Consider the following 20,688-nt stretch of genomic DNA (forward strand, 5'->3'; position numbering starts at 1 on the left):
TATGGGTGTGTTGAATTTCATTTATGTGGCAAATTGCCGAATGTGTCTGAATACCTTAGAGATAGAGAAATTGCAGCCAAAAAAACATTGTAAATCATCTTCACATCTTATGTAATTGAGTTAGAAAAGAAATAAAGGAATAGAATACATTTAGTGGAATCACACCCAAAATCAGTGCTGACCTACACACAATTTGCTTAAAACACCATGCATTTTTTTAGTATATCTTATGTCTGCTTTTAGCAAGTGGCAGGTGGCAGAAATGACGAAAAACCCACACATATTCCTTGAAATGCCAACCCTAGATGTATCCGTTTTGGGGAATAGGAGAGGCTGTGTCCCAAAACAACTTCCTTGTAACAAACCTCTGGGAAAAGCCTGATCTTCTCTTGATTTTGAGCCAGTTCTAATGCAATTGTCATTGAAATTTTATCACATAATTGTACTGGGGATTACTAGAGGTAATATGAGGCCAGTATAGGAAGTTGAGTTTTATAGAGGATTTTGAAATTTCTCATTTTGGTTTTGTTTTTCTCCCCTTCTTTTAGGTATGGTGGTCCCTGCAGCCAGAGCGTAAAGTCCGTATTCTCTATTAATTGGATATCCTATCTTGCAAGTAAGGAAGACATAGTCATTGCCTTGGTGGATGGCCGAGGGACAGCCTTCCAAGGTGATAAAGTATTGTATGCAGTGTATCGAAAGCTGGGTGTTTATGAAGTTGAGGATCAAATTACAGCTGTCAGGTGAGCGCCTTCTCATCCACATTGATGTCAACATAAACAAATTCCATGCATTCCCTTCTGTGCTTTTCCATCTTTTCTTCTCTCTTCTCTCTCTCTCTTTTTTTTTTTGGTGTTGCTGGGGATTGAACCCCAGGGCACTGTGTATACTGGCATGTGTTCTACCACTGAGCTAAACCCACGGCCCTGTTTAACTATCCTTAATAACTTAATTCTTTCTATTTTCCTCAATTAGTCCAATCATTAGCCTTACAGGGGTACTTTGTCAAATATGGAAAAAATATTTGTGGAAGAGATCTGCTAAGTGTGTAGAAAGGTGATTTATAGCACTAGGTGACAAATAGCCTGTTCAATGTGTCAGTCATTTCAGTACCCATTCAGTTATTACAACAGCTTATAATTGGTAGGAAAATCTGAGTGACTCTAGTGATGATCTTCAGAAAACAAAATATCTGAATTTGCTTAAGCATTGTGAATTCTACCTCTTAAGCTTAGAAATGGCTCAAGATTTCACCCATACTCCATACATTCAGCTGTTGGACATTCATTTGTAATTAACCTAGCTGTCAAGTTCAGTTATACTAGCATGAAAATGCTAGCTTTCCTTTGAGAAAAACATACTTAATTTCCATAATAGAAATAATATTATGAAAATATTTAGAGAAAATACAAATTTATAATTGGATTCTGCCAAACTATATTTTCAACCACAACTTACAGTTCAGTCATCTCTTCCTGAAACAATACTGTCACCAGAATTACTGCTGCTTTGGGAACACTGCAGGATTCTCCTGGCTATTTTTCTAGTTGTTGAGTTTCTGTTATAATAGTGTGAGCAGGTGAAGGTAGATAATAGTTGCTTATAAATCTAAAGTTATGGGTTAATTGCATTTTGGCCATTGATAATTTGTATGTGTGACAGCTATATGTTAAACATCAATTCACAAAAAAGGAGCAATTCAGAAGATTCACCCATCCATTTCTTTTGCAACCTTAAAGCCATTAATAGCTAATGATTTCAGGGCAACATACACAACACAGATGAGACACAGATGCTTTTTGTATTTTTGTATCTAGTCAAACCACAAGAGTTTAGATAAAAAGGAATTATTTTAGAAGTAGGAAAATAATCATGACTCATACATTTAAAAATATTTATTCTGGGGCTGGGGATTTATTTCAGTGGCACAGCGCCTGCCTGGCAAGCGCAAGGTCGTGAGTTCGATTCCCGGTACCGGAGAAAAACCAAAAAAAATAAAAAATAAAAAATAAAAAATAAAAAGTCTATTTGAATAAAACATGGCAAACTGATAAGTAGGTTATTAAACAATACAAAAATCTATCATTAGCTCTTTATTTTTAGCCATCATTAGCTCTTTATTTTTAAGAAACTCCATAATCCTCAGTGATTCAGGTTTTTGGCTTCTGAATTATTAATTTCTTTGCAGGAAATTTGTGCAATGAAAAGTTAATTTAAAAGCAAAAACCTCCACTGAGATATTAGTCTTTTATATAAAGACTGGGTATGCCATAACAAGAATGTTAACACCATTGTCGGCATTCTAGCCTCAATTCCGTAGGGTATTTTTTCACTTTGGGTCATGTTTATTTATATTCAAGCTATGCAGTAATCACCAAGGATATGTAACACAGGACTACATGGCAACACAAGATAAAACTGCCTCATTGGTAATGCAGTTAGATCCTTTCCAAAGTTGGTAGAGCTAAAAGTGTTGTGTTTCGGAGTTGGCTAAAATATAATTATCTTTATATCATCATCATAATCATCAACATCATCATCATCACTCCACCCAAAACAACAAAATACATCATGTGTGCCGTGATTTACCACTACAAAATCGCCACCCAAACATAAGAAGAAATACCTTCTTAATGCCTTCCATGGGTTTAGTGAAATTTTAAACCTGAACAGCACATGTAGACCTTAATAAAAATTCTTACTTCTGATGTTTAATATATAGGACAGAAAGTCACAAATTCTACTTCCTTCTGATTATCACAGTAGTACCAAGATGCCTTTGGCATTGAAGATGCAGCAGTGGTGGTAATACTTTCTCTGATACATACTAAGATGGTACCTGAAGACGTTTTGATGATATAGGGCACACGTGTGTTTACGCATTTGACCCCAATTCAACCATAACATATCAAATATTAATACATGTCTGCACTTACTATAAAACTGTACAATTTACAGTCTCCTCTTTCAAAGCACTTACAATCTGGTGAAAGGGGATGTACCATCTGCATTCTGAGGTAACAGCACTGCTGTCACATGGAACTTTTGGTGAACACCCCAGGGAGCATGAGGTGGCTGCGTGGCCTAATCACAGAGCACATTCAACAGTAGATATATCTTCAGTGCTGGCGTTGGCTTTGCTTGAAATCTCTGCTATGAAAATGGTAAAAGAATGCCTAAGAACATAATGCTTTGAGAAAACAAAAACTAAAAGGCTACTGTTACAATGCTGATCCTGAGAATGATTCAACCACCTAGCTCCCAAAGAAGTGTTTTAGGAGTCAGATGCTGAATACCTGACCTGAGGAATTGGAATTTCATTACACTGTGACCCTCAGATTTCTCCCAGAGGATCAAATATGTCCCTCGGATCATCTTATGAAATATAACCTAGCTAAATTTTCTATATATCAAAAGAAAATCATGCACATGTATTTGGAAACAATGATAAATACTAGTCAAGTCCAACAAATAGATTTAAATGAAGTAAATAAGGGAAAAAACAAGCAATATGTCCTCATAACTTTTCTTCATGCAAAAAAGAATACATCTAAGGATATACCTGTGAAGTCACAAACATAAATGAAAAAGGGACTGGCTTTCTTCAGGTGTCTCTAAAAATGGTCAATGTAAGGGAACCACAAAATTTCAGTGGCTATAAAATCAAATTCCTTCATTTGTGGTGTATTTGACATTTTTGACATTCCTACAGCTTTTAATTTTTGTATAACTTGAGAATTAATGGTGTAGAATTATATGAGAAGAAATATCTGATCATACTGTTACAGATAGTATCCATACACACATTTCTAAAATTGAATAGTAATTGGTCAGTAGGAGCCCAGTTGACCTTGACCTACAATCATCTTTATTGGAGAAAAATATAAAGGTACAATTTGGTTCTGAGATTAAGAAAGCATCAAATTCATTTGTTATTTATAGTATGTCGATTTTTTATTGTGTTGATTTAACTATGCTATCAATGGAATTTTTTATAAACTTCCTGGAAGATTTTCAGAATTTGGAAGTGAATTTTATAGGGCCTTGATGATCGCAAAGTGCTGAGATTATCTAGCTAACCTTTAACCTAGTCCTGCCACATTAAGTGTTAATGTTTCATTTCCATGTTAACTATTGCACTATCATTTCCTGTAAATGTCATCCTTTTAGAATAAACCTAGGAAGGGAGCTGTAAAGAATTTCCTGTTCTCATGTATCACCTGTTATTTGCTTTTTACCCCAGATGCAAGGCAGTATGATTGCTAGCTTCTGGGAGATAATAAAATCACGACTGGTTTTATGGCTCAGAACTATCTTCAAGCACTAGCAGCAAGACTATTTTTAACATGAAACTGAACCTTCTCTTGTTTCACTTGGTTTTTGGAGTTTGTGGGAGAACGGCTGAAGGGCCACAATGTGCTTCCCATTTGCTTGGCTTTGCCATGAGCTGCATCCACACAGGTAGCAACTTTCCATTTGCTACTGCATTTCTTCCCATACACTCCTCGGTGTCCTTCAGAATCAGTGTCGGGTAAGCTGTGACTAACGGGGCCTCTTCCCATCTGTTTGTCCCGGGCATTTGCCCAACTCCTCCTTGCATCGGAAACGTGCAAGTTGAATCAATGCAATGAGTGAAATGGTTGCTGTAAAATCCCTGTAAGAGGCAACTAATGAAAATCACTCAGTTCTACTTCTGGAGAAGAACTGATAAGGAAGGACACTGATAGTACCTGAGTCAGAAAACAAACCTGTAGGCATTCTTCTAGGCAGGTGCAGTTCTTCGGCCTCCTCCTCTCCATCCCTTACAATTGCTCATCCAGCACTTCGGCTGCTTCTTCTCACTACTGCTTCTGTGTCTCTGAGACATCCTTTAGTATTTATCAAATCATTCCTCAAATAAATCACGTTTCCTCCATATCACCTGCCATCAGGGGACATGGTGTAAACTAGCCTGGAATATTTGTTTTATATGGACTTGGAAGGTTACCCACGACTTCTTAAAGGTTATTTTTCTCATGAACATTTGTTTCTAAGAGAAAGTTTATTTTCAAAATAGTTTTCAGATAGAGGCTTTTCTGTGATAGAGCGAACATGAATCATTTCTATATTTTAAATGATGCGTGCAACTGTCCACACTGTGAATTGAAGGTATCTATATATGAAATATGACTAAAAATGAAATGGTGATTATCACCAACTAAGCAAAAAAGGTGATAAGGAGTTAATATTGAAAACAGCAGCAGAGCAAAATTTCTTCCCAAAAGTCAAGAATTTAGAAATATAATTGTATCCAGTGGAGCTGTTATATCTTACGTTACTATGAGCTAGTCTTCCAGCCTGAGTCTCAGGCACCCAACCAGGTTAGGACACCAGGCCTTGCAACGCTGAGATCACTACTCAATAAATGTACAATGGAGTTGAAGGGGATCCTTTCATCCTTTGCAGAAAGCATGATAATATTATTTTAATTATTTGTAAATGCAGCCTTATTATGCATGTGTTTAAACAAAGAAAATGTAGCATTTCTATTAAGTTTTTGGATTAAATATGCTTGTGTAATGAAGTAAATGTCATGTGTACACACTTAAAATTCTAAAAATTTGTTTCTTTTACTTTAGAAAATTCGTAGAAATGGGTTTCATTGATGAAAAAAGAATAGCCATATGGGGCTGGGTGAGTTGTTTTATATGTTTTATGCCTGTTATTCACTTCAGCAATCATCATTTTCTAAGTGTTCGCTTATAAAGTTTCTCATGAAATGTTAATGTTGAAACATAATTTAATCTGTCAATGGAAACAGTCATTGTGGATAATGTGGGCTTCAGAGTGGTGGTTGGAAGGATTTGTTTCCCACTTCCAGCGTTCCGTCTCTCCCTTGTGCAGTCAATTAACTCATAATTGGCAGAATTGTATTTAATTTTTGGTACCAAATTATAACACACTTAATTAAACAGCACTCATCAGAGGTTTAATTTCCTTTGTCATTTTAAACTTCAATATATCTTCTCTTCTATATCTCATTTTTATGCAAAACTGAGCTAAAGGAACTTTCAGAATGAATTCCTTGTTATCCTAAGAGAGTCATACCAACCTATTCTTTCTCCCTCTCACATGTCCCCCCCACAATCAAGTCATTTTAATAGACCTATTGCTAATTTGCGCTAATCAAAGGAAATATTATTTGGTTTCCTAGTTTTTGGTCAAGAAGATACTTTCCTAAGTTTAAGGACCCATGTAGGCATTGAAAATACGCAGAAAAGTGGCAAAACTTGTAAGTTATAGCCAATGAAGTCACTGGAAAGTTTGGAGAAATATTGGAAAGAGTTTAGGTTTGCCCATTATAAATTATGATAATTACCCTTCAAAGAAGATTTCCTGCTTCACTTCTTGGTCTGAATTTGTACATTTGCAAGTCAATTTGCAGGCGGTTGTGCTTGGGTTGTTTTTCTTGGCTGTTTTCTCTGAAAGCGGCCTGCAACAAGACAGAGGGAATGAAACCTAGTATTGAAGGGAATCTGCAGGATTCAGCTCAATTCTCAGCCCAGTGACCAGATGAAGGGCTGTTACAAATTTGAAGAAAGTTGTTATTTCAAGCCATTTGGTCCTCCTTAAAACTATTGAATGTTAAATATCTAAACAGAATGGAATTCAAATGGGTAGAAATAAATGAAATATTTTTATAGTGAAATATTTCAGATAAACCTTTTCTACCATCCATTTTAATGAAGCTTCCTAAAGTAAATCATTGAAAGCATCTCATTTCAAACAGCATACTTCAAAGTTGCCATCAAAAACAACAGGGAAAGTTTAATTTTTTATTAGAGTAAGACACGTTGCCATTAATCCTCCTCAAACTATTCCCCTGTGCTTCAAGCATGCTTTTTCTATCGTCCTTGCCACTTTCTGAAGCAATTCTGGAAGACCTCTTTCAAGTCCAGGTGCACTGTCCTGATTGGCTCAATGTCCTGAACCAGTTAAAAATGCCCACTTTTCATGGCCATTTTGCCTTTGGAGAAGAGCCAGAAGTCCCAAGGTGCCAGATCCACAAATATGGTGGATGAGGACACTTTCTCACATTTTTATGAGCCTACTTTTCTGTTGGATGGTACTCAGCAGCAGCACTTACTATATTTTTAATTACATATAGTAAAGACTTTCAGAAATGCTTCAGAGAGTGACAAGAATAATGGGGTAAAAGCCAGGCATGGTGGCAGTATCTATAATCCCAGGATTTGGGAGGCTGAGGCAGGAGGATCACTGTGAGTTCAAAGCCAGCCTAGGCTACACAGTGAGTTCAAGGCCAACCTGCACTGCAAAGCCATAGCTCATCTCAAAACAACAACAACACCAAAAAAGAATAATGGGGTAAGTATGCTCAAAACGAGGGTGAATATTCTCACAGGGATTAATGATAGTGTGTCTTTTACTGGAATAAGTTTCTTAAATTTGAGCACACATCATAATTTTATCAGCCCTTGCACATAGAATCTCTAGCATTTGCTTTTATTATAGACTGAAATAACCATAAAGTAAGGCTTTTTATTTCGTTTATAGAACATGCTAGGTATTAGTTTGGTAGATAACCATCTATGTGGGATGATTTAAAGACCCTACTCACCACCCAAAAGTGTATCTGTCTCAGCTAAAATTCTTCAACAAGGGATTCTCACCACATCTACTTTCCAAATCCCTCTAAAAGCCATACTATCTTAGACTCCTTTTAGCTTACTTTCCAGCATGACAGCGATTGTACAACAGATTTTTGAGAGCATATTTGGGAGAAAAACAGTAAGGAATTTGCCAGTGGATGCAGTCCCTGAGTAGACCCCAAATCAGCAGTGCAAACAGAAGGTGGGAAAGACTTCAATATCATTCTGTTTTTATTAGTTCTTCAGGTTTTAGGGGAGCTCACATTTATTAATCAATCTGTTTTATCACTGATGCTTTAATTTTCTCATTTGCCTAAGTTGTCATTGGCTACCAAGCAGGTCTTTTAGTGAGGTATTTAGAGAATGAAAGAATAGTTAAGTAAGTATGGATCAACAATTTTTCAAGTATTAAGAGAGTTGTAACTTAGATGGAAAACAACAGAGAGTAACTAATTATAGCTGTGAATGTTAAAGGAGGATTCAGAATTAAATTAGCACTTGAGATTGGCAGAGATAACCTACAGTGGGACATTCTATGCAGAGTGAAGACCGCGCTCCCGAGGTCCTGACTAACAAAAAGCAAGGCATGTGTAGGTTGATCAGGAATATGCAAAATTGCATAAGCCCAAAGCATCATGAAGTCGATGTGGGATATGAGTTTAGGTAGGTGGGTGGCCAGAGAGCAAGGACCTTTTGAGCTACATGAAAGAAAGTGGGCTTTGTGCATGGCTCTGTGACACCTTTCTCTTTCTATTCTTCTGTGCTCTGTGATCATTATACTCCATTAGTTCTTTAAATGTCAGTTTGTTTCTGCACCTGGCCTTGCTCCATCAACCCCCTCATTTTTTCTGGGCAAATCCTGTGGTATCAAAGATAATCATGATCACCAGATCCCTGCCATGATCATCAATCCTGCTTTTAAACTCATATTTCAAATGCTTCCTGGTCACCTCCCAAAAGTTACATGGATTTCAAGTTTAGTTTACTCCCAAAAGTTATGTGGATTTCAAACTAAACCATGGTTTACTTTAAAACAAGTCATTAAAGATCTCACTGCATACCTACTCATCCAAATTAGAAAGATCAAAGCTGTTTTTAACCTCCCTCTTTCATGGATTCCAACATTCTGTTGGTTAGTAAATTCTGTCCTTACTACCTCGAGACATCTCAGGTCTTGCCATCCCTATTAACGAAGCTTTAGAGTTTCTTCCTGTGTCATTTAGACCAGAACTTCTCAAACTTTAGATGTTTGAACATCACGTGAAGAGCTTGTTAAGACATCGCTGCCAGGGCCGTGCCATCAGAGACTGATGTAGTGGGATAGGGCTCAAGTTCACATTCTTTGTTTAACAAGATCTTACATTGTACTGATGCTTTCATCCATTGACCATAGGTTGGGTAGCACCTATTTCAAATATTGCAACTGTTTCCTAATAGTCCCTGTGTTTTGGCCTCACAAGTTCCAGTGTTGCAGATAAAATTGTCATTCAAAGCACAACATTTACCGTATTGCTTTTCCATGCAGTTCTTCCACCTGCGATGTCCATCCACTGCCACTTGCTTCTTCTATTCCCCACCTCTTCCTCACTCCAAAATGGAAAACTCCTACTTGCTCTTTAAGACGCAACTCAGGTTTGACTTTGCAACCCCATAGCTTTTTCTGTCTTCTGTATAGGAATGCAGGTTCATCAATGGAATGGACAATCTTTGCTTGGCTTCATTTTTCAAATGTTTGGCCCGGTATGTGGCCATGTCAAACATCTGTGAGTTTCTTAAACTGAATTTAATCCTACAAGTCAGTGTTCTCCAAAAATGTGCCCTATTACTACCAGGTTTTTCAGGAATATCCGATGTTCTAATAATTTAGTTAATCATTCATTATTTACAATAGTATAGGGAGGCATAATGCAGGACAAGTAAAGAAACCTATTGCATTTACTTAACACAATATTACATGAAATATGTAATCCCACAACTTTTTATTCCTCACCCATCCCTAAATACACTGACATGGACACTTATAGGAGAAGTGCTGTGCAAGCTGACGAGGAGTGGTACTGGTGTTTTAAGAAAGATCTTCTTAGCAGGAGAGTGCAGGATGGCTAAGGTGAAGGAGGCGGGACAGCAAATCAGTAGTAAGGCTTAGTACTGAATATAGACAGCAAACACCTAAAGTAAGAAGTGAAGTAGAGATTGGAAAAATGCCACAGCTCTGGTTGTTCTTTCACAAACTATTAAGCAGGTACCTATTAGAAACTGGAGGCAGAAAAGAGGAAAACATCGACAATGGCCACAAAGGTTATTTAGCCTATTAATGTATTCCATATTAGGGAAGGAAGCATGTGTTTTCATACAATGTTGGGTATTTTTGTGGTCTGCATGATCCATCATGTTTAACTTAATAATTTCTTTTAGAGTCAGTTGGTCAGTAAGACACAAATCCTAACTTTTCTCCATTATCCAGAACACAAAGGGGAAGGAGGTAGTTCCACTTTCCCATTTCATTTTTCTGGCTCACATAAACCAAAGCCCAGTAGCTCAGCTTGTAGGTGGCTATTAAATATCTGCTATGTGACCACCATGGTGTTGCAAAAGGATCTGTTCATTACAGTGGTTCCTTACCAGGATGGTTTTGTCTTCAGAGCATTCGACTACGTGTGGAACCCTTTCCTGTTGCCACACTGAGGGAGGGTCATCATCATGTAGGAGAGGGGCCCAGATGCTGTTACCCCTCACATGATGCAGAAAGCCCCTACAATAAAGAATTACTTAACCTGAAATATCAAGATGTTAAAACACTGCATGGAATGAAAAATGAAAGCAATCATTCTGACAATTGCAGAGCTGTGAGGTTTTGCTTAAATTATTAGAAAACCAGCCTCATTTAAGTGCTTTGCTTTGTGAATATAGACCTAGCCAGGTGGTGTTGAATAAGCATTAGTTAATTATTTAATCTTAGTTCCTTTCTTTTCCACTGACTAATTATAAGCAATTTGAATTGCTAGGCATGATCAACAATGTAAAAGTAGGACAACTGCACTTGTAATGAGACTGTATTAGACTATATTATTTCCCCTCAAAGAAGATGCCCTAGTGTAGGGATACAGGACAAACGCCCTATGTTGCTGAGTTAGCTGCCCTGGGTTGAAGCCTCAGCTCTGCTGCTTACTGACCCAATAGGCACTGTAAGTTTATTCTGAAGCTCAGTTCCCTCACTGTGAAATGCAGCAATCATTTCCTCCCCGTGAGTTCATAGCAAAGTCACATATTCAAGAAATAATAATTCTGTGTTAGGCCAGATCCTCAATGCTGGGGATACACTTATTGGCAAGACAGACAAAACTACTCTTACAGAGCTTGGGATCTTTGAGGACAAAGATAAGAAACAATATAAATAAGTAAACTACACATTATGGAATGACAATAAGTGCCATGGAGAAATGTGAAATAAAATGGTGGGGGAAGTACAGAGCAAAAGTTTAAACTAGAAGATCAGAGAAGGCTCTTTCGAGGTGACATTTCAGTTAGAAAAAAGGAAGTGAGGCATACTGACTTCTGCATAATGAACATTCAGGCAGAAGGTCACAGCATTTGCAAACGTCCTGAGGCTAGATCAACCTTGCAGAATTCAAAGAACATGAAGAGAGCCAATGAGCAATGAGAAAAGACAGGAGGAGGAGGTGTGAGGAGGGAGAAGGGAGACAGATTGTGTGGGCCCCAAAGACCAGCGCAATCAGCTTGGTCAGAAAAATGTTAACTAGTTGTTATTATTATTGCCTGTAGGTAAAATGTCCCAGTGTGCATTATGGCTCATAGAAGAGTCTTCCATAAGCCCTCTTTAAAAATTCTATGCCCTTCTAAGAATGTTTTTAAAGACAGCCTTTATTTAAACAAAATTGCAAGGCATCTAAGTGCAAAGGACACAATTCTAGAAATCTTAAGGCCAATCTGCTCCATGGGTTCTTTTCCTATTGCAGCCACCCACCCAGCCTGGGAGCCCCACTCAGCCTGGGAACCCCACTCACAGGACAGCAGGAAAAAAGGTCAACATGGGCCTCTCTTCCCTTTCATTTCTACAATAGGAACAGCTTTTCCAAGCTGCCTGGAAATGTAAAGCATAACCTTCTTTTGTTGTGCTACAAATACAATACCTTTTGCCCTTACAAATTCCTAGGAAAAAATTGTATTCATTATGAAAATGAGAAAATTATATTTAAATACACCACTATCCCCTAATATACATTAATAATTCCTAAGATTTTTAACAAAAATGTTCAAGAACTGTTTTACTCTGTGCAAAGTCTTTCTGCATTAAATCACTCCTCAGGCTATTTTCTGCTCTTGGGCAATGAAGAGAAGAGGCAGGACCCAGTGTTTTGACTTTTGATAAATATTCTTTTCCAGTCACAAACAGTAATAATTGTCAAAAGGCCTTAGGTTTATACTTATTTAAATTTAAAATTAAAAGGAAGGAAATCCCTTCCATCTTAGGAATAGTTCTTGCTAACCTACTAATCAAAACAAATTATTTTTATAAGTGAAAGTTTGAATGAGATAGAAAATTTTCACTTACTAAAATGACTTTCAAACGCAAATGTTCCTTCTGTTTTTAAAATATAATTCTCCCCTATTAAAACATGGCTTACATCTCCTCCAAGTATAATAAAAGAGGCCATGGTATAATTGGAGCCGCCTCTTTTATTCTGTATTTTGCAGCCAACGGCCTTCAATAAATTTCCCAGAGTTGGAAACATAAAACTGTAATCTAGTTAGAGGATTCTTCATTTAACTGCTGAATTCAACACAATTGTTCAGCTTATTCTCCCACTCTCTGTATTTCACAGATTAAGAGTAGACCCTGGCCACTGATCTGCTGTCATCACTGTCTGTCTTTGTCTTCCTCTCTTTCTCCCTTGCTCTCACTGTTCTCCCTTTCCAAAGACTGTCTTTTCTGTGATAAAAAGATAATATAACGTATCACAACATGAGGACAATGGTTCCCCAAATTTGTGGTGTAGGTCCTAAAACTCAGGCATAGTTTTAGTGGGGAAGTCACACTGTTTCCTTATGAGGTCTACTCTACAGATATCCCCGTATCAGAGCAAGAAAAAACACTGAAAATTACTTCATGATCTACTGCACACATTGCTCTTGATTCATGTTTCAGAGGATTGATTAGCCATATTCCCAGGAGAAACACTCCTCTCCCAGTATGACTGTACCAACCAAATTTGATTTCCAGGAAGACAGGCAACCTCATTGAGATGCCCTGTTCATGTCTCCATGATTAGGGAAAGGTTCAAATATCCAAGTGACATGGAAATTCTAAGAGTCCCATTTTAGTTGATTCCTTGGAGGAAAGAACCCCATGAGAGCTAAACCTACTACTGATTCTATGCTAGGAATCCCCTTTTGTGTTTCTTTGCCTTTCCATTAAATTTGTGGGAAGGAATAAAGGTTTTTACAAACCCAGTGATTTTTTTCTCCTTTGAGCTACTATGTCAGAATTCTTCAAAATAGAATATGTAAGTACATAATTCACAATTTCTGGCTCTGTCTTAAAATCTTTGAAAGGTTCTTATCCCCTTCTTTTTGTGTTCTGTTATGAAAGTAAGTAAATATATCAATATAAGTTCTGCTTCACAGGACTTTTGCAAACTGTAGAAAGTGTCTTACATTTACATTTTGGGAATAATTCCCTTTTTCTATGCATCTCTTTCAAGTAGAATCCTGTTTTTGTCTTAGCAAGGTCTTAGCTGGAAAGATATAGATGAAAAGAAAAGATTTTTTTTTTAGTAGAAGAATTATAATTACCTCTAACTCTTAATACCTATCCTGTTTTTGGAGAGTCTATTCTGATTAACACAGCAATTATATCCAGTTTATTACAGATGAAGAAAATACAGGTGGAGCTTGCTGCCAGAGGTGTCAGATAGACATTTAATGTTTATTTATGCATATACCCCTGCTCCCTTTAGTCCTGATTCTGAGTAGCATTGCTATAAAAATACGGAGGGTCTTCTAAAAGTAGTTCTGGGACTGACACATAACAATGTCTCCACAGTCCTATGGAGGTTATGTTTCATCACTGGCTCTTGCGTCTGGAACTGGTCTTTTTAAATGTGGAATAGCAGTGGCTCCGGTCTCCAGCTGGGAATATTACGGTATGGAAACATTTCATAAATATTGGCGTGAAAACATTTAACACATAATTACTCCTATATTTGAAGTTGCTAGGAATAAATTATGCAGTAAAATTCACCCCAGTATCTTTAGGAAAAATATAATCTATAAATGAGATTGTTCATAAAATTCATTATATTCACATTGTAACAATCAAAGATATATTCAGAAGCAGGATTCTTCTACAATCTAATATATGTTATTTCCCCTCAAAAAATTTTGAGTCTCTACTGAACAAAATTTTTAAAATCACAGCTAACTCTGTGCTTTTGAAGGCATGCAGTCATAGCACAATTGGCTGTAAAGCACATCTTTTGCAAAGGCAGGCCAGGAGCCAAGAAATTCACCTGGAGTTACAGGTTGCAGTTGCAACTCACTTGCTCCAGAAATCAAGAGAAATGAAAGAATATCTTTGGAATTACCCTTCTATACATGCCCGTTTCTATGACTGACATTAATGCAGAATGATTATTTGAAAGTATCTTGAATTATTATTCAAAAATTTGCCTTCATCAGATCCTCTTTCCTGTGTTGGAGGAAAAATGAGGCAATTTTAACTTGTAGAGAAAACTCAGAAAATAAAAAGAATGGTGTGTGTGTGTGTGTGTATGTGTGTGTGATGTTGACAGGGATAGACTTGGGAATATATGTTCATCTCAGAGAAAATCCAACACCAGTAAAAGCATTAGAGGTGCTTTCTTTTGTGATTTCCTTGAAAATCATTCTATAGGTTATTCTACAGGTCATTCCCATTGCAGTACTCTCCTTTGGAAAGTAGTAGTGGAAAAGCTTAAGGAGAATCCTAGAAGGGAAATATTCAGGTGTTCCCGTTTCCCACATTATTTATCTAACACACTGAGGCAAATTGCAGAAATGACATACCTTCATAGAGGCCAACCATTTTACAAAGTCGAGCCAGAATTTACCTCAACACCTGCACACAGGATATTTGAGGAGCAATTGTTAAACTAAGAAGTCTCTTTGGTTAATAAAGTGGTGTACAAAGCATGCAAATAACATATATATATTTTGCAGCATCTATCTACACAGAGCGATTCATGGGCCTGCCAACAAAGGATGATAACCTTGAGCACTATAAAGTAAGCATTTTCATTTTATTTAGGTTATTAATTTATTTCACATGTTCCAAATGATTTGATGCAGTGATTCAGAGTTCATTCTTTCAATTCTGGGTTCTCAAGCGATAAGGATGGTCTTTTGTTAATTGCAAGCCACCTCACTAAAAAGGATTTTACCCCTTTTGGAGTTTATTCTTTCTTTTACCAGCTTCCTTTCCTTAACCTTCCTTTTTCCAACCCTCCTCCCCACCCCCAGCCTCTACACAGCTTGAGCGGGCATCATTTATGCCTAAGGTCTCACTCATATGTAACATATGACACATAAACTTTCAGTTTTTCAAACTAAGAATCAGATGGAAGTAATGCAAATGATGATGAAAATGTGTTGCTCTGACTCTTAAATATTTATCAACCAAAGCAATACATAATTTCAGTATTGGTGCTAAGTCCATTGCACAATGATTTAGCTAGTTTTCTATTAGAAGTTGCAGCAACTAAAATGTTAATTTTTCCTCTTTTCCAGAATTCAACTGTGATGGCAAGAGCAGAATATTTCAGAAATGTAGACTATCTTCTCATCCACGGAACAGCAGATGGTGAGGTTTAAGCAAGACTCTTACACATAAAAATACTGAGCCAGCATCACTTTGTTTAAGAAACATTAAGCATCCTCCTATGCCTATGATCAGGGTCAGTACCTAAAAGTCAGGGACATTTCCATATCTGAGTGTGATTACTCACTGCTGACAATGTCAAATGCATGACTAGATAATTGTTGGTGTTCATTTCCAGGCACTACATTGTCACTCTATGCTTTCTGGTATTTAGCAACATTTTAACTATCTCTCTCTCTCTCTCTCTCTCTCTCTCTCTTTGTTGCAGATAACGTGCACTTCCAAAACTCAGCACAGATTGCTAAAGCTCTAGTTAATGCACAAGTGGATTTCCAGGCAATGGTAATAATTTTGTTTTACTCATGTTTATGGACTTAGACCTCCAAGCTAAAAGGAGGAGAGTCTTGTCTTTTATTGTTTTTAGTAAAACCTTACAAAAAGACTGGTGAGTAAAGCGAGCAGAACATTAACAAATGAACACTGACTCCTTTATAAACTCCCTGACAGCCCCTAGGCTAACCAGGTTACATTTAGAGTTTCCCCTTAAGTCATAGGAGAGGGAGTTCACAGATTAAATGATCTTCCAGCTCCAACATTTAATGGTCCTGCGGTCTTATGCATGCAAGTGCAGTTATTTGCTTCAAGTACCTATAAAACCTAAGAGTCCCAAAGCAGCTAAAAGACTTTGTTAATTCAGTAAGAAGCAATTGCTGAATGTCACAGGAACCTCAGCACTTCCAATAGTTCTTCCAGAGTGAGACAGTCTTTCTATCTATGTTTCTTGAGCACCTAGCACATGCCTGACCCAATACAGAAGCTTAAACATTTTGTGAGGGAATAAACGAATGAATAAATAAGCTCAGTGTCAAATTCAGGTTTCGTGAAGAAAGAAATGGAAACAGAAGGAAATAAGAGAAAACCTAAAGTAAAGGAGGCTAGTGCTTGGTAGCCACATTGTCTGCTCTTCCGCAAACATAAATTCTCTCCGAAGCCCCTGTGTTAAATGACAGTCCAGGGGAGGAATTCCATCTCTTGGAAGTGGGTGTTTTTTAAATAGTTTGTAAAGAATCAGTTGAGATTTTTCTGACCTTTTAAACTGCAACCCCCTGAAAGAAACTTTACTCAGTAAATATATAACATTACATCATGACCATTGCCACCTTTATTCACTGCAAACAATAATCCTTCTGGCATCTCCCAAGCAAAAAGTTTAAAGTTAGATGATCTCCCCTTTTCACAATGCGATTTTTAACACCTATAAAGGGTGTTTATGGTTACATGTGACACATTACATTGTGAATTTTCTGCAGCAGAGAGGAATTAGATTCACAGGCTAAAAGCCTCATAGAATATTTGAGCTGTTTGTCTTAGGGAAAAACAAATCCACAGCCTTTGTTTTCAAATGAAGAAATCAAGCTCCAGGGACTCAAAGTGCCAGAACCAACATACCAGTCCTGGAACCCATGGCTCCTGACCCTGATTCTCTCAGGTGCTGGGGTGCTGACTGCTGTGAAAGCATAGGTCTAAAATATAAGTTTGAAGACTATCAAGCAGTCGTGCAGGTTAACAAAAGGTCTTTAAATATTCTTGCTTTAAATGTTTGTATGGGCACTATTTAATTTATTCAAGTGTTCTTAGGAAGAATTTTCCAAGACTATTAAAAAAAATCAGGTGCTGAAAGCACAAAAAAATGTCAAATCTACATGCATTTTATGTTTGCAGAAATACACCAGGCTTCTCTTTTTTTTATTTCAGTGGTACTCGGACCAGAATCATGGCATACCGGGGATCTCCACGAACCACTTATACACCCATATGACCCACTTCCTAAAGCAATGTTTCTTTTCCTCAGAATAAAAGCAGTGTGGTTACAAGCCAGTATCTCAAGCTGAAAACTTTGTCCTCAGACTGTTTGCTTTTATACTGTTAAATAGTGGTATAAGCAAACAAATGAATATTGGTCTGAAGGCTAATAAAAATTTAGGAGGTCTGAGAAGTTCAAGCTCAATGTTGTTTACATTTTCAAGCACTATGTGAAAGAAGAGAAAAAAGGAGATATTTTCTTTTTCAGTGGTGCTTTATCAATTGTTTGTATGGGGAAAAAATAAAGTCAGAATTTCAAGTGCTATCGTGTTAATGTGTTCCTTGATTTCAGGTTCAAATTCTAAGTAGAAAGGATTCTTGTCCTGGGCAAGCACGTGAATAATGTTATGGTAGTGATGAGGCAGAAGAATCTAGAAGCAGTTTTAGATTTTTGTAATGAGAACTCCAAATGCTGAAATGAATAGTTCAGAGTAGGCAAAAGCATAGTTCAGAAAATGCAATGAGTCAAGTTTGAGATGTTTGCACTCTACACTGTCCCTCCAAGAAATGTTTATTAAATTTCTCCCAGAAAATTTCTTCAGCACTGCCAAAAGCATTTGGTTAAGATAAAGTCAGATTTTTGAATTCAGGCTCCTTTTAAGAAATGCTACACATTTGGAAATGTTCCTATGCTACATCCAATTTTTCAGAAATAGTAACTACCTTCAGATTACTAGACCATAACTAAGTGTAAATAAATAAGTAAACAGCCATCATGGTTAGAAGAGCAATTTTTATATCCGTGAAATTTTTCGGAGCTTTCGTGCTGTGTTATAAAGTTCATTTAAAATAAAATCTACCATACCTGTAATCCCAAAAGCAATGTCCTGCTACTGACTGTCACCATTAATTAGAAACTATGAGTGGGTTACTGTCTCGGCAACTGCCACAGAATTAAAAAGATCCACACCAGGTAACCTGAAGATGTTCTGGAAGGAATGTTGGAAGTATCACCAAGCCACCTTCTGAGGGACTTTTCACTGATATGTTTGCCGATACTGGACCACCCTGGAGAATTCCTCCATCACTAGATTAATTTTCTTTGCAGCTGCAGAGCGCCCTTCTGCCTGCTCTACGATCCTATAGCCAAAAGAGCCCATCCAGACATGGTACATTAGTTATAGCAAGAAAGAGCTTTACAGATCATAGACCATAGCCTTCTCTAGAACTTTCAGGTATTTCTCAGTCCACCACTGCTTTTTGAAACTATGTTTTCCACGGAGATCACATGGCTTCACCTCACACAGGAGACAGGGGTGCTTTGTGCTGCTCAGGGACCCTGGACCCTACCTTCACAGGTTCAGAACTGCCCAGAGCCCCTCTTCTCTATCTTGACACAATGGTTGATGCCCTGAGGACCCGAGAAACCTATTACCTATTCTGTCTGTTCTGCACAGAGCAACCTCTGAGGCAAGCCCAAGAGACAGCCTTGTATTTTTCTCATCATTTATTCCCTCCCACTGAGAGAGAAAAATAACCAACAGTCATTTCCCAATACTCTATCTAGAGAGACCACAGGGTAATTACAAGTTAAAGAACAAAAGTCTTGTTGTACCAGTTTGTTTTCTGTCTTTGTGGAATTTGGAAAACTGAATTCTAGTATGAATGTGTAATAAGTAGTCTCCAGCCTTAGACCTTTGCTCCCATGGCCACAGAAGTAACTTCTAGGAGACAGATCTAATCACATCATTGCCTATTTAAAAACCTCCAGTGATTATCCATTGTCTACAAAATAATATGTGGACTCAGCTACATGATACATGGAGTTTTTGACAGTTTGTCCCCATGCAGATTTTCCAAACCCTACTTCTGTCCTCAGTGGCTAAAAGCCCTGTATTTCTTCATATGTACTGTGTTCTTCCACAACTCTACATATTGTGAAATCCTACTGGGACTGCCTGCTGTGGTAGTCACTAACTGCACAGGGTATTTTAATTTAAATGAGTTGAAATGAAATAAAATTTAGCAGTCTGGTAATACTGGCTACATATAATTAGCGGCTACCATGTAGGACAGTGTAGATGCAAAACATTCCCATCAGCAATGAAAGTGCTATTGAACAGCAAAGAAATCTTTATGGTCCATCTATGTAGCATATCACAGAAGCTCTCCAGTTTTTCAATGAATGACTGACTTTGTGTCATTGTTAATGAAGTTTAGCTTAACCCCTTTGGATCGAATTGTCCAGGTCTTCCTCAAGACCCTCACGGTATATTTATTCATTTATTCACTCAGCAGGCATTTGCTGAGTCTGACTATGGACTAGACTTTGGACAACACTTTGTGGAAAGTAGGCAGCAATGTGCTTGGCAGTTTTTGTAAATGTTTACATACATTTTTTAGACTTACTAGATTTTTCTCTGGGGTTGGAAAAGGTATGCAAAGTACAAAGGGGAGAGCATTTAAGTAAAAGTATCAAATTAAAAGGGATTATTTAAGAACATCTTAATTTTTCTATTTTTCAAAAGCTACCCTATAATAATAGTTATCTTTAACCTCATTTTATTTAGATATAAAATTGGAGAGTGGTGTTTCAATACCCCAATTAATGCTATAAAGTATATTAATTCTTCAGCTGCCACAAATTTGAGATTTTAATTTATTCATTCATACAACAAATGCAACTGCAAGTCGCTATTTTAGATACCGTGGATGACAAGAAAATCCTGCTATATATAAGAGGGAACAATGAAACAATTACTAAAAATATTTGCAAATGTTAGTTCCCAAATGCCGGTCCTAGAGCTATTTATAAAATTTCAAAATTCTAAATGGCCATATAATATTTCTTAGAATGAAAAAAAAACAGCAAGCATATGGGTATCTGATTAAATTTAACACAAATGAGGGAACTTTCATTGGAGTTTTCAAATCTACCCCAAAGTGTACAAGGTATTATTAATTTCCTTCACAAAACATTTACTGAAGCTCCACACTGGCTTGGCAGTGTTCTGGGTATTGCAGGGGTTACTAGGATGAATATGTGTGACAATTCCTCCATTTCTAAGCTGTTTCAGGAAAGGCGACTTAACGAATCTGATTTTCCCAACATTTGAGCACTTTTCAGAAACTGACAGATCTTTATGCAAATGTTGTTGCCAAGCTGTTTGTAATGGTGAAATTATACTTTGACAGTAACTCTTTAAAATATATTAAACCCAGCGAAGGTTTTTTTGGAAATGTTGCCAATTAAGTGACTTTAATGAGCTTCTTGATGGTAATGTAATTAAAATTCAGATGTTCTAATTGTAAAAAAAATAGTTCTGGGAAAGTTAACAGTAAAATAAGCAAATGTAAAAT

The 20,688-nt window shown here is 37.2% G+C and overlaps 1 protein-coding gene across 1 annotated transcript in view; it reads left to right on the forward strand.

The window, feature by feature from the left end:
• Nucleotides 1-17,611, forward strand: part of Fap (fibroblast activation protein, alpha) — a 70,419-nt gene extending 52,808 nt beyond the window's left edge. Inside the window, exons 21-27 of the mRNA XM_005393316.2 lie at nucleotides 549-743; nucleotides 5,619-5,673; nucleotides 13,714-13,813; nucleotides 14,868-14,932; nucleotides 15,435-15,507; nucleotides 15,794-15,867; nucleotides 17,281-17,611. Of these exons, the coding sequence (XP_005393373.2) occupies nucleotides 549-743; nucleotides 5,619-5,673; nucleotides 13,714-13,813; nucleotides 14,868-14,932; nucleotides 15,435-15,507; nucleotides 15,794-15,867; nucleotides 17,281-17,382 (664 nt within the window). The 3' untranslated portion in view covers nucleotides 17,383-17,611. The remainder of the gene's footprint in view (nucleotides 1-548; nucleotides 744-5,618; nucleotides 5,674-13,713; nucleotides 13,814-14,867; nucleotides 14,933-15,434; nucleotides 15,508-15,793; nucleotides 15,868-17,280) is intronic.
• The last annotated feature ends 3,077 nt before the right edge of the window (nucleotides 17,612-20,688 follow it).

This window comes from Chinchilla lanigera, unplaced genomic scaffold, assembly GCF_000276665.1.
Source record: "Chinchilla lanigera isolate Chin_1 unplaced genomic scaffold, ChiLan1.0 scaffold00048, whole genome shotgun sequence".
Classification (NCBI taxonomy): Eukaryota; Metazoa; Chordata; class Mammalia; order Rodentia; family Chinchillidae; genus Chinchilla; species Chinchilla lanigera.